This window comes from Cavia porcellus, unplaced genomic scaffold (assembly GCF_034190915.1).
Source record: "Cavia porcellus strain 051 isolate PalLab524CR breed Dunkin Hartley unplaced genomic scaffold, mCavPor4.1 scaffold_13, whole genome shotgun sequence".
NCBI lineage: Eukaryota > Metazoa > Chordata > Mammalia > Rodentia > Caviidae > Cavia > Cavia porcellus.
Genome location: NW_026947496.1, coordinates 67,386,172 through 67,400,200, shown reverse-complemented (window position 1 = coordinate 67,400,200; position 14,029 = coordinate 67,386,172). Strand labels below are relative to the sequence as shown.

Genomic DNA, 14,029 nt, shown 5'->3' with positions numbered 1-14,029 from the left:
GCTCTGGAGACCCAAACTGGCACAACTGTCAGGCAGCAGAGTAAGGTTATGGCCAGGGGTTGTTGAGTGTTTACCAAGAACATCTATGCCACAGAATTCCTTTACTGGATTCCAGATGCTGCTAACATCCAACCACTTGACAGTGGACAAGTCACTGAACTTGGGCCCTCTGGTTCCTTATCAGTCTGTTGAACCCCAAGGATTCCATGATCTTGGAGCCGTCTTCCAGAAACAACATTCCAGGATGCTGTGCTTCCTTTCCAGCCTACAAATCAGCCAGAGCAGTGTCACCTCCCAGGCCACAGTGCCTGTGACCTCCCAAAAACTAGACAGGAGTTGTGTGTGTGTGTGTGTGTGTGTGTGTCTGTGTGTCTGTGTGTCTGTGTGTCTGTGTGTGTATGTGTGAGACAATGTCAAAGTTGGTTCAAGTTGGAGGGCATGCAGGTTCCCAGACTTTGAGGGTGGTTGTTTCTTCCTTCCCATTGGCCCAGTTATGAACAGAAAGGAATGATTTCTCTTTGCCTCTGCTTTTCTCTGACTCTAGCTACAGCATCCATACTCAAGAGCCAGTGCAAGAACATGGTAATATGCAGATCTTTGAGGCCAAGCAAAATATGTCCCAATCCAGTTCTACAGTCTCCTAGCTGGGGACGTCTGTTTGTCATTGCCTCTCCTTGCCTCCCAATTTCTCCATTTGTAAAATAAGGATGGGAATGATGTCTGCTGCTTGGGGATATAGTGAGGACCGAGGGTTAGTATGTGGAAAACACTCAGAGCTGGCATACAGGAAGGGCATAGGATTGTCTGGTGCTATCATGACGATCTTGTATCTACTCAACGGACAGAAGAGTAACTCCCTTTGATGACCCTGGCCAGGGCCTGAGTTTCTGGATTCTAGCTGGTCTGACTCAGATCCATGCAGTCCCCAGCAACCTTCAGGCTCCCTTTGAAATGAGCCCACCCTGAACCTCCCAGAGAAACATTTTCCGCAATTAAATGATGCCTGGGTAACCACAGTCAGGCTCAGATTTTCATTTGCTACAGACTCCGTTTCAACTTCTCTTCTAGATCCTGCTGGGGGGAGAGGCTTAAGTGTCATGTGTTACCACATCACTCCATCATCACTTCCCTGTCCATGGGCCACCCCAAGAACTCTCCCTAGAAGAGGAAGATGAACTTCCGGGCCCTCCATGTACCTCTGGATTTGACACTGAGGTTTAGCTATATCTTATCCCTCTGTCCCAGCCACTTTTAGCCCACTGCCCTTCTTTGCTGACATCTGTGGTATGGTAACAGCACCAGGTCCTCATACTCAACATATATAAAGCTGGCTAGATTGAGGCTTCACTTCCTCTCCCTGCCTAGAAGTCCCTGGCGCAGAGCAAGGAGGATCTCTGCCCTGTCTCTGATTTTAACTAGGGATGGATGCTTTCTGCAAGACTCAGAGTTCTGTTTCTCTAGATCCAGACCATATGCATTGGGCAGCCAGGTCTGGTCACAGGGGTGTGCATGCCGAGGGCTGTAGAAGACCATCTTCCATGAGCTGCTAGCACCTGTACATCGTGAGGACACATAAGCAAAGTGGAGCCCCTCGTGGTGCAAAGAGAAAGATGATGGGGATTAAGAGCGTGACCACACTCACCCAGATTCTCAGATGCCCTGTGACAGCAGGGCTTTCTGTCTACCACGTTCTGTACTTGCCCAAGTGTAGGTCAGCTTCCAGTTAATACAACCTCCACTTTACTTCTCCAGTGAAATAAATTTAACCTTTTTTTTCTTCTCTTTTCTTTCCCCTCCTGCTTGCCTTCTTTCGTTCTTTTCCTTCTTTCCTTCTTTGCCAACTTAATAGAAATCAGAACTGTGGCTGCTTGTGAGTAAGGGGCAAGAATAGACTGCATTCAAGCTGGAGGGCATTTTCTGTACTTTCACTAGGGTGGTGATTATGGGGTGATCTTGTATGTTAGAATTCATCATACTGTACCCTTAAGATCACTGCACCATGCAGAATGTAAATTTTATTTCAATCAAAGTTAGGGAAATGAGTAGTAAGTTATCTACACATAATATTTAAATTAATTATGTGACTGCACACTTAAAAACATATAAGAACAATACATTTATGTATAATATTTTTTCTATTCACATTTCACAATTCAAATATGCATCTTCTGAGATCAATGTATATTATTACTAAACCACTTTTTTTAGTCGGCACTTTTCCAGGATGTGAACTTTTCAGTTTTTCACATTTATTCAAAATGCAGAATCTTTTCAATTCATATTTGATGCTGAAATTTTATTGCAGCCCACACATACCAATTTTATGACATTGTAGCAGTTGTTTTCTGCATTTGTTTAAGTGAATATTCATGATCCTTACCACAGAAGTAACATATACATTGCTTTCTAAAATGAGCTTCAAAATATTTATTATAACGTTTCATAATTATACCCCAAAACAGTCAGAAAATCTGCTGTAAGCTTGTTACTTTTCTATTACTCCCTCTTGTTACCTCTAAAATTGTCCAAAACTAGTGTTAATTGAGACCTTTTCAGGCTGTGTGTCTTCCCCAAGTATTGTAATTCAAAGAAAGCAATTCAGAGTATCCCAAAGTATGAGAGCATTGAAAGGACAAGTCCCAAACTATGAGATAGTTTTAAAGGCAACAGTCCCTTTTGTAACAGTTGGGAACATAAAACTTCATCTTATTTATGTTCAAGCATATGTAGTAAATTCTAGAATCTATTCAGACCAAAGATAAAATAGAGATTAATGTAGCAAATTCTGGTGGTCTCGTCTTATAGTTCATTATTAACAGATGAACAGTCTTAAGTTAGGAATCTGTTTATGTAAAAACTCTAAACTCCCTACCACAAATGATAAATTCTTGAATAAATTCAGAAGCACCATATTTTACTCCAGGGCATTAAAGCTAGGAAAGATTAAGTGCATGGCTGGTTAGTAATGAGACTGTGGTTAGTAATGAGAACAATTCCAAATTATGAACTCCCAAATGTTAATTGTTGGATCTGACCTTACATCTTACCCAGTCTTCAGCTACAACTCGTATGATAGGGTTTTGTTCAGAACTTCAGTGTAAATGTCAGAATATTGTTTTTAAAGAAACCAACCTTCCTGACCGAAGCCAAATGAGTTATCTCACCAAGAGCTCACTGGATATATTATTTCTTATCTGGCTCAGTGCCGTGGCTGTCCTGGTTTTCATTTTATTTCTTAGTAGGGGAACCCTCGTTTAAAATAGCATCATATGTGACGGGTGCTCTGTTGGAACAGAGGAGGACCACAGCACTGTTTAGTACCCTTTCTCTTATAAGAAGGGCTCCTCCATGGATGGCAGCCCCCATGGCTCCATAGAACACTCTGAAAAGTGCTGGCAGTGGACCATGTGTCAGGTCCATTACCGGCCTTTAGGAGTCAGAAGTCCTGAGCTCCAGTGTGTGCTTGAGCATGTTTTTTGGCAACTGTCTTCACCCCAGTTTCTCTTTTATCATCCAGACCGACAGCATCAAAGCCTCTCTGAGATAATTGCTCTGATGTTTGTAAATGTGTCTGGAAACACGAAGTGCAGGGTTTGTTTTATTCCCTCAGTCTTTAAAATTTCCTAATCACACTTCATTTGCATGTTGTGTGACATCTCGTCTGTTATGTAAGGACTTCAAATGAACATTTTGTATTATTTGCCCATTTCGATACAAGAACTTCTCAACCAGAGCCAGGGATGGTAGGATACCTGTGGTTCCAGCTGCTCAAGAGCCTGAGACTAGAGGATTGCTTGAGTCCAAGAGTTTGAGGCCACTCTGGAAAAAAAAAACAGGACCTATCTTTTAAAAACAAAAATTAAAAAAAACTAACTTGCTAGCCATTCATTTCCACAAGAACAAACAGAAGGAAACCAGAGAATTTGGGCCCCACAGTTACTGTCTACAATAAGGGCTTCCTGGTTCAGGGTCTGCTCTTGAGACTGATCACTCTGACAGGCCTCTCTTCATTTCAGGTGGGCCAAGAGAAGGGAAACTGCTCTTTCCAGAAAAACCCAACCCCCTGCATCATCCCTCAAGAACAAGAAAATATCTTCCACACCATATTTGCTTTTTTCACAAAGTCTGGAAGAAAAGTCTTGGTAAGGATTTGCTTAGTGGCTGGGGTAACATGGGTGGTCCTTACTAGGAAGGCAAGTCTGAGATTAAAGGCCAGTTTTCTATTTGGTATTTGTTATTTCTCAAATCTGGCTTTCATCAGTTGACTTATAAAGTCACAAGGACTGTGGTCAACTCTTATTTTTCAGCTTGAAGTTTCAATCAAAGTGTTAAATTTATATTCCATTTCCTTTGCCTGGCAAAGGAAAAGCATTTACAACCCATCAAGCACAAAGTGAAATATTTCCTCAACTGGTATGAATTGTAACAAGCATGATGGTTCTTGAACAACCACTTTGGAAAGTGCTACTCCTCATAACAACACAAGTAAATCTCAGAGATGTGATATTGAGTGAAAGAAGGTAAAGACAAAAGGACACATACTGGAATATTTCACCTACATGGTTTCAGAAACAGGAGAAACTAATCAGTGGTCAAGACAGGTACACTTCTGTAGAATATCAACAGGAAGGGCCCTAAGAGTACCTACTTAGGGGACATAAATGTGTGTCATGGTCAGGGTGGTGATTATCCAGGTATAAACATATATAAAAACATATGTGCTTGGTGACTACACTTAATGTTTATTCTGTTTATTATATATGTTCTACTTCAGCGTTTTTAAAAAATGAAAACATTGAAGATGTAATAATAATATTTTTTCAAAGACTCTATTTTGTGTGTCTTTGGTTACATTTCTCTAGCTCTGTATTTCTGTCTGGGTACAGTTCATTTACATTTATTGTCTATTCTCACTTTCTTCCCTGGTAGAGAGGCACACCTATTTGCCACTTGAAAAGTTTGATTTTTTTTTCCATTGTGAGGATTAAACACCTGTTTTTAAAACCTTATAGAGTCATTGGGTGTAGTAGTATCTACCTAGAATGATATAACTTTGTATCTGTCTGAAAATTTTACCAAGTGAAACATAATGAAGATAAACAAATATAGAAGAGAAAAATTTCTCTTTTGTAATCTGGAATTTATTTGTTTCTCTTTGCTAATTTGTTTTCTTGTGCAAAAGTTACATGATTTCATAGCCTCTGATTTACATTTAAAAATGACCATGAGTGGATCATGATGGCACGTGCCTATAATTTAAGGACTGTATGAGGATGAAGCAGAGTTCAAGTCCCACTTGGGGAATTTAGTGAGATCCAGTCTCAAAAAGGTCTGAGGATACAGCTCAGTGAAAAGACTCTGGGTTCAATCCCCAGTACTGAAAGTGTTTTTAAAACCATGAATGTGTATTTGCCATTACACAGGCAAAAATTACATAATATAGAAAAACCTATCTTATATTGAAAACTCACAGAAAAACTATCAGAATATGGGGATGCCTGGCGGGGGATATAGCTCAGCAGCACAGTGCTAGCCTGCAAGTATGAGGTCGTGAGTTTGATTCCTGGTACAAAAAAAAAGAACAACAACAAAAAAAAAGAATATGGGCATACCTGTTTGGGAACAGTTGGACTTCTCTGTGAAATCCAACTTTTCAGTGGATGAACTACATAGAGCTGCTTTCTCCAGTTTGACACCAGCATGCCTTGGCACCTACCAGATAGGAAACCCCTCAGATACCCTCTTCTGGCAAGCAAAGATAATTTACATCTTTCTTCCTTTTTTAAATTTTATTCCCTCCTGGTGCTGCGGATCTATCCGAGGGCCTCCCACATATTAGACAATCACTCTTCCACTGAGCTATATCCCCATCCCGTCATCTTTTATCTTTTGCTCTGCCTGGAATAACTTTGGTCAACAAAGCAGAAGTTCTAGAGTTTGTTGCTCTGTAAATGGCTGTGGATTTGTCTGTGTTTTTAACACTGTTGGATAATTCTGATTTTCTCCTCAGGACTGTGAAAATCCAGGAATGCCTTGCCTAACAATACACTGTAACCTTAGCGCTCTCAATAAAGAAGAAAGTCGTACAATAGATGTTTACATGCTGCTGAACACAGAAATACTGAAGAAGGTAAGTTCTGAGCACCAGCAAGCTTGTGCTTCATTGACAAGCATCTGAGCTGGTTTCCTCCTGACACTTGGGCTGCACTTTTTGAAAGTTTTCTGGTAAATACCATTAGCAGTTCCCCCAGATGCAGGGATGGAGGGAATTAGTGACTTGCTACTTAAAATTGGTCTGAGGACCAGCACTGTCACCTAGGTTTGTTAGAAATGCATAATTTTGGACTCTACTGCAGAGCTGCTCAATCAGCATCTTGAGTTTGTCGAGCTTTTCATGTGCTTTGTTTGCACATTCAAGTTTTTAATTTTTCAGTTTGAATCAAAATCATCTGAAGACCTTGTTACAACTCAAATTCCTTGTGGGTAGAGTCTGAGGTTCTGCAGTTCTGACATGCTCGTAGACGATGCCACTTTTTCTAGTGTGGAGGCCATGTTCTTCATCATGGGCTGGCAAACTTGCCTATAAAGGCCAGTTGGAACTATTTTAGCTTTTAAAGGCCATACTGCTGGGCTTAGCTATTGTATTGTGTCAGAGAAGCCATAGGTAGCACTTATAGGATACGTAGAAACTTTATTTACAAAAACTGGCAGAGGAGCAGAACTAACCTATGAGTCCTAACTTTCCTCACCTCTTGTTTAGATGATCCCTTATTTCATAAGAGCTTCACTGTTGACCCTCAGGTCACTTTGCTATTAAACGTTTACCCAAAGCAATTCCAAAAGTTTATCAATAAATACCTCAATCTTTTAAAGAATTGTATAAATTTATTGTTATCTATTTTAAGAACTACTGAGTCTGAGAAGCTATTTCCAACAAGACACTATAAAAATAATTACATGTGAAGATAAAAAAATGCATATTTTCCTTAGAGATTCTATTTGTTTGCTTTGGAGACTAAACAATTAATATGTATAAACCCATCAGTTGGTGGATACATATCCTTAGAATAGTCATTTTGTGATTATTTTTAAATTAGACATAGCAATGACCTGCTGACCTAAAATGATGCAGGAACTGGGAGATATTTTTTCCCACCTTCCATACCTATTGCAGCCTCCACACATCTGTGAAGAGCAGGGTCCAGCTCCAGCTTTCTGGATTTGCTGAGGAGTTACGGGTTTTAAGAAGTTGGGCTCGCACAGAGTGCTTTCTTAAGGTCAGTCTTCTTTATAAAGGACAGTTTTAGAGGACCTGGCATTAACTAGAGCCCCACTGATGTCCTGTGCTTCCAGGAAAGAGACTGGAAGCACCGTGTCACAAAGAATCCCTTTATAGGGAAGCAATCCTTCCTAAGTCATTCCTGGAAGCAAATATTACTCTAGTACCAAAACCTGAGAAAGACCCAACTATAAAAGAGAACTATAGACCGATCTCCCTAATGAACACAGATGCAAAAATCCTCAATAAAATATTGGCAAATAGGATCCAGCAAATCATCAAGAAGATTATACACCATGACCAAGTGGGATTCATCCCAGGAATGCAAGGATGGTTCAACATACGCAAATCAATAAATGTAATCCACCATATCAATAAAGCCAAAAATAAGAATCACATGATCATCTCTATAGATGCAGAAAAAGCCTTCGATAAGGTCCAACACTTATTCATGATAAGAACTTTACAGAAAATTGGAATAAATGGTCTTTACCTCAATATAATAAAGGCCATTTATGACAAACCAACAGCCAGCATCATACTAAATGGCCAAAAATTGAAAGCCTTTACTTTAAAATCGGGCACAAGACAAGGATGTCCTTTATCACCACTCCTATTTAATATAGTACTGGAAGTACTAGCCAGAGCAATTAGGCAAGAAAGAGAAATAAAAGAGGTAAAGATAGGAAAAGAAGAAGTTAAATTATCATGGTTTGCAGATGACATGATACTCTACATAGAAGACCCCCTAAACTCCATTGAAATACTCTTAGATACAATAAATAAATTCAGTAATGTGGCTGGATACAAAATCAATACTCAGAAATCAATAGCATTCCTATACACGAACAACAAAATTACAGAGAGGGAAATAAGAGAAACTGGACTATTCACATTAGCAAGCAAAAAAATGAAATATTTAGGAATTACTCTTACGAAAGAAGTGAAAGACTTATACAGTGAAAATTATAATACACTGAAAAAGGAAATTGAAGATGATCTCAGAAAATGGAAAGACATCCCTTGCTCATGGATAGGAAGAACAAACATTGTGAAAATGGCCATTCTCCCAAAACTCTTATACAGATTCAATGCAATCCCAATAGAAATTCCATCAACATACCTTATAGATCTAGAGAAATCACTCCTAAATTTCATCTGGAACCAGAAGAGACCTAGAATCGCAAAGGCAATTCTAAGCAGCAAAGACAAAGCAGGAGGCATCACAATCCCTGACTTGAAGTTATACTACAAAGCAACAGTAGTAAAATCAACATGGTATTGGAATCAAAACAGAGCCGAAGATCAGTGGAATAGATTAGAAGATACAACCACAACTACGAACACACTCAACCACCTTATCTTTGATAAAGGAGCCAAGCAGGTTCACTGGAAGAACGACAGTCTCTTTAATAAATGGTGCTGGAAAAACTGGCTCTCCATTTGCCGAAAACTAAAGCTAGACCCATGTCTATCACCATGTACTAAATTAAAATCTAAATGGGTCAAAGATCTGAATATTAAAACAGAAACACTAAATCTATTGGAAGACAAATTAGGTAGAAACCTTGGAGACATAGGAGTAGGTAAAGAATTCATGAACAGGACTCAAACCGCACGGGAAATACTTCCCAGAATCAATAACTGGGACCACTTCTTATTAAAAAGTTTCTACATGTCAAAAGAAATCTCCAGCATAGTGAAAAGAAAACCCAAAAACTGGGAAAAGATTTTAGTGAACTCTCTCTCAGACAAGGGCCTCTTGTCTAAAACATATAAAGAATTAAAGAAACTCAGACCTCCAAAATTCAAAGATCCAATCCAAAAATGGGCATCTGAGATGAATACGCAATTCTCAGATGAAGAAATGCAAATGGCAAATAAATACATGAAAAAATGCTCATCATCATTGGTCATTAGAGAAATGCAAATTAAAACCACACTGAGATACCATCTCACTCCTGAAAGAATGGCCAGGATCAAGAAAACCGACAACAAACGCTGGAGAGGCTGTGGGGAAAAAGGAACTCTCCTGCACTGCTGGTGGGAGTGTAGACTGGTACAGCCTTTGTGGAGATCTGTCTGGAGATTTCTCAAAAAGTTGGGACTGGAAATCCCATTTATTCCAGCTATTCCACTTCTAGGCATATTCCCAGAAGAACTGAAAGCATCATACCACAGTGATATATGTGCACCTATGTTTATAGCAGCACAATTTATAATCGCCAGATCTTGGAAACAACCCAAGTGTCCATCAACTGAGGAATGGATAAAAAAGTTGTGGTATTTCTATACAATGGAGTATTATTCAGCTATAAAGAAGGATCACATTGAGATATTTATCAATAAATGGGCGCAGCTTGAGACCATACTCATAAGTGAAATAAATCAATCTCGCATGTGTGAATACCGAATAGTTTCCCTAATGTAAGTAATGATTCAAATATATAAAAATATGTGGTAATCATGATTCCCCATTAGGTGGCCTTGGAGCCTTATAAAGTTTTCACTCATTAATTAGAAAGGCTTTATTCTGGGCTTCTTGATTTGAAAATATTTGAAGCTAGAGTATATGAAGTTTTATCCAAATATATCAAGGAAAAAGACACTATGGTAACTACTATTAAGTCAGGTTATATGGTGGTGAAGTACTAGGTTGTTGAAACAGTCATACTGTGACCTCTATTGTTATATTGTTATGTCCTGTTTTATCTCAATCTCCCCCTTATTGTTTTAAAAAAATTATTTAGTCATTTCTTATGTTTGTCTTAATTAAAGAAAAAATTCAAAAAATTAGGATATATAAATAGTAACTCTTTTTGATTTCCTATTAACTTGTTTTGAAGTCCTGTAGTACTCCCACGATCTTGTTTTGACTGATTAGACTCTGTTCCATTCTATATGGTAGTATCAAGTTTGAAGACATAGGCAACTACTTTGAAGACAATAAGATTCACTAAGATACCCATTCTGGTTTGACTATTGTCTTCTTTGGAAGTCCTGTAATGTTTACAATGCCTAAGTTTTATTGGTCTTGTTCTCTACTGTTTTGTCCAACTTTATAATATCTAATGAGATAGACAATTCTTTTTAAGGAAACAAGGGACAACGTTGATAACCATTGTTGATAAACTTGTACTCTGTTCTACACCATGTGCTATGTCTATCCTTGGTATTGACTGACAGCTTTGTTTTGCCATATCTGACTGTATTCTCCTCCCCCCCCAAAAAAAAGTAATAAGCACTAAGGAGTAATGAAATCCAAAGTGCGTGAATTTTGTTGTAAAAAAGAGAGGAAAAAAAAAAGAAAAAGAGCTCTAACGGATATAACAGCAAGTGTGTTTAGGGGTGTTAAATAGCTGACTGTATCAATGTTTTTGGATCATTGAACACAGCTGTTTGCAGTCTCACTGTTTGAATGTCCACCTTGTATTCTTTGATACTGTGATTTGAGGAACTATTTTCAAGATGATAATATGTAATATACTAACAGGTGATTTCTTACAGTTATGTTTTTTTTTGTTTGTTTGTTTTGTTTTTTTTGTTTTGTTTTGTTTTTTTGTAGTTCTGTATTACGTGTACCCTTACACCGCTTTGGTTTGTTTTGTGTTTTTCTCTTTTTCCTCTTAAATAAAAAAAATAAAATAAAAAAAGAATCCCTTTATACATGGGTCCCCAAGTCAAGGCCCGTGATTCTGCACACTTACTGTTTTGCCCATTCTCTTGATAAATGGTGTTGCTGATGTCTCCTTTCTCTTCTATCCATAGGGCTGCTACTTGAAGTTCAGTTATATGACTTAATTTAACTGTGGGTAGCTCTACAGGCTGGTTCTTCTGCATCTCTCTCCTAATGACCAATAGTGACCCTTTGCAAAGGAACATGTCCCACCAACTGATGTCCGTATGATTCAGCCATACCAGTGGAGCCCCAGGCAGGACAGCAGAAAACTGTAGGTGTCATATAAAGCCCTGGAGGCTCATTCTCCAAGTGCCTTTCTGGCAGAAGCTCCAGGTGCAAAGGAAAGCCTGAAACAAAACTGATCTGGAAGCCAGATGGGCCCCCAGTTGCTCCTAGAACTGAAATGCTGAGAGCTGTTCCCCTGACACCAGCTACTACCTCCTTCAGGGAGTTGATCCAGATGGTCTCAGGGGCCATGATAGCTTCCCCAAGGAATGTGGAATAGTGCCAGTCTTGTGGTTGCCCTGGACCAAGACTTGTGTTTATTTATCTATTTATTTATTTACATTTTGACCTCAAGGTCTGGCCTGGACAAGAAATTTGAGATTTTATCATTTTGACCTTAACAAGTTTTCATTTGAAATATAAGATCTGATTTTTTAAACCATTAGAGGATATAGCTTTCCTTGAAGGTATTCATTTTTCAGTCCACAAGGCTTTCTTTACTGATTCTACAACCACCAGAAATCTGTTCTATGCCAGGCTCTGCTCTATGCTTGGCTTTAACTTTGGCAGTTATCACTGTCATCATTATTAACATCCAAGATAATGATACAGTGGTTGTTGATGATTTAAAATACAATATGCCCTGATACAGTACTTAAAACCACGAATTTATAAAACTTGAATATCTAAAAGAAGCCATGCATGTGGTGAATACATATGATCTTAGCTAGTCAGGAGCTAAAGTAAAAGGTTTAGAAGTTTGATCCCTGCCTGGGCAGCATAGCAAGACTCTATCTCAAAAACATTAATTAATTTTTTAAAAAGGAAGAGCTGGAATACAACTCAGTAGAGTGCTTGCCCAGCATGTACAAGATATGGGTTCCATACCCAGTACCACAAAATAAAATCTCTTAACAGATTGTTTGCATGCAATATTATTTGTAGCTTAATGTGAATTTAGTGGAGCAATTCCTTTAAATGATAAGCTTCCTAGAAGCATTTAAATATATTTAGTTGGGGGAGGTAAATAAAGATTGTATTTGATCAGTGCATACTATATGCATGCATGGAAATATTACACTGAACCCCATTAATGTGTGCAATTAATACATGTTTAGAAGAAAAATACTAAATTTGTTTATGGTCATTTAGAAAAAGACAAAGAATCAGAGGAATAACTCAGTAGTACAGCATTTACCAGGGTTCAATTGCCAACATCACACACAAAAATGATAATTTGTACATAACTCACAGGTACAGTATATAAACTAGTATCCTCATGTTCAATCCCAGGAAAACTTTTGTGATTTTTTTTGGTGGAGATTAACAAAGGACACATTTGAAATATTTGCAGAGAAAGAGTCTTCCATGTTCCTGTTTCTTTTAGGTTTAGCCAAAAATAAGTACAAGATGACATCTGAGTGTGAGCCTCTGAATTTGTTTTCTGTTGCTGTAACAAAATATCCGTGACTGAGAAATTTATAAAGAACAGAAGGTTATTTGGCTCACAGTAGTGGGAGGTTGGGATTCTGGTATCTATTGACATGCGAGGGCCATCTTGCTACATCTTAACCTGACATGAAAGGCACCTTATGGTGAGACAAGGCTAGTGTGCAAGCTCAGATTTTTCCTCCTCTTCTAAAGCCATTAATGCCATCATAGGAAGTGCGTCCTTATCACCTCATCTAGCCCTAATTACCTCCCAAAGACCTCACATCCAAATACCATTAACACATGATTTGGGAGATAAGTGCCCAACACATGAATTCTGGGGAACATGTCCATGCCCTGGCAGCCTTCTTGAGTGACAAACAAGCTGAATTAATGCAGCAGGTTCCTACTGCAGGGCCCTAGCCACTCCTGTGAGACTGCTGAACGTTCTGTTCTCTGCCCTTTATTTCTACAAGGCAAGCCAGGCGCCTCTCTCCCACAGTCACTGCACACACTCTGTACCACTGGCTCCCCTGAGCTGTGGTTTGCCAATTCCTGTATTTTTCCACACTGCATTTCCATCCCTCTTTGGAGCAGTTTTCTGCATCAGTGGCTTTGAATCAGTGCCTACAGCAAGGCTTCTGCCTGCTTCTGCTGGCGAGCAGTTTTTCAGAGATATGCCTGAACCCAGTCCTTTTTTGTTTTTAGGCTCCATTCATAAGCTAGATGTTTTCCTCTCCTTCATCTCTCCAATGAGTAATCTCTTTAATGTTCAATGGCTTTGACCCAAAATATTTCCATTTAAGAGCAAACAAAGAGTTAAAAGTAATTTATGGAAAGGGTTTGAGGGTTGTGGTCAGGGCAGGGAGATGCCTACAAAATGGAAATCAGATGCCTTTTTCAGAATGCCTTTTTCAGATGTGTTGTACACATTTAAATGGCTTTATTTACTCTCAACTCTTTGTGAGTACATCAGTATCAGTATTTAAATATCTGGCTCTTTCCACTGGGAAATTCCAGCCCATAAACTTATACATGTTGATTCCTGGCAAATGTGATAGTTCTGTATCCACTATGATCTGAAACAGTCCTCCAGGGAGACAATGGAAGTCATGTTTATGTGGGTCCCTTGGAGGGGGCAAGTTTCTAGTTGAATGATAACATTTTTGTCTGGTATGTGCAGTCTTGGAATATCAGTGCAGCCCAATGCCTCTCAAGGAAAAAATGTCTTTGAAAAAGCTTACAGTGAGTTGTGTTCTTGTTTCTTCCACAGGACAGTTCATCTGTCATCCAGTTCATGGCTCGGGCTAAGGTGAAGGTGGAGTCTGCCCTGCAGGTGGTGGAAGTACCCAATGGGAACCCAGAAGAAATGATGGTGAGTCTGCCACCCTGCCACAGCCCTCCTCAGAGACCAA

General features: G+C 39.1%; 1 protein-coding gene across 1 annotated transcript in view; it reads left to right on the top strand.

The window, feature by feature from the left end:
- Itga9 (integrin subunit alpha 9) overlaps window positions 1–14,029 on the top strand; it is a 410,762-nt gene that overhangs the window by 361,981 nt on the left and 34,752 nt on the right. Inside the window, exons 24-26 of the mRNA XM_063260331.1 lie at window positions 4,017–4,142; window positions 6,011–6,130; window positions 13,888–13,989. Of these exons, the coding sequence (XP_063116401.1) occupies window positions 4,017–4,142; window positions 6,011–6,130; window positions 13,888–13,989 (348 nt within the window). The remainder of the gene's footprint in view (window positions 1–4,016; window positions 4,143–6,010; window positions 6,131–13,887; window positions 13,990–14,029) is intronic.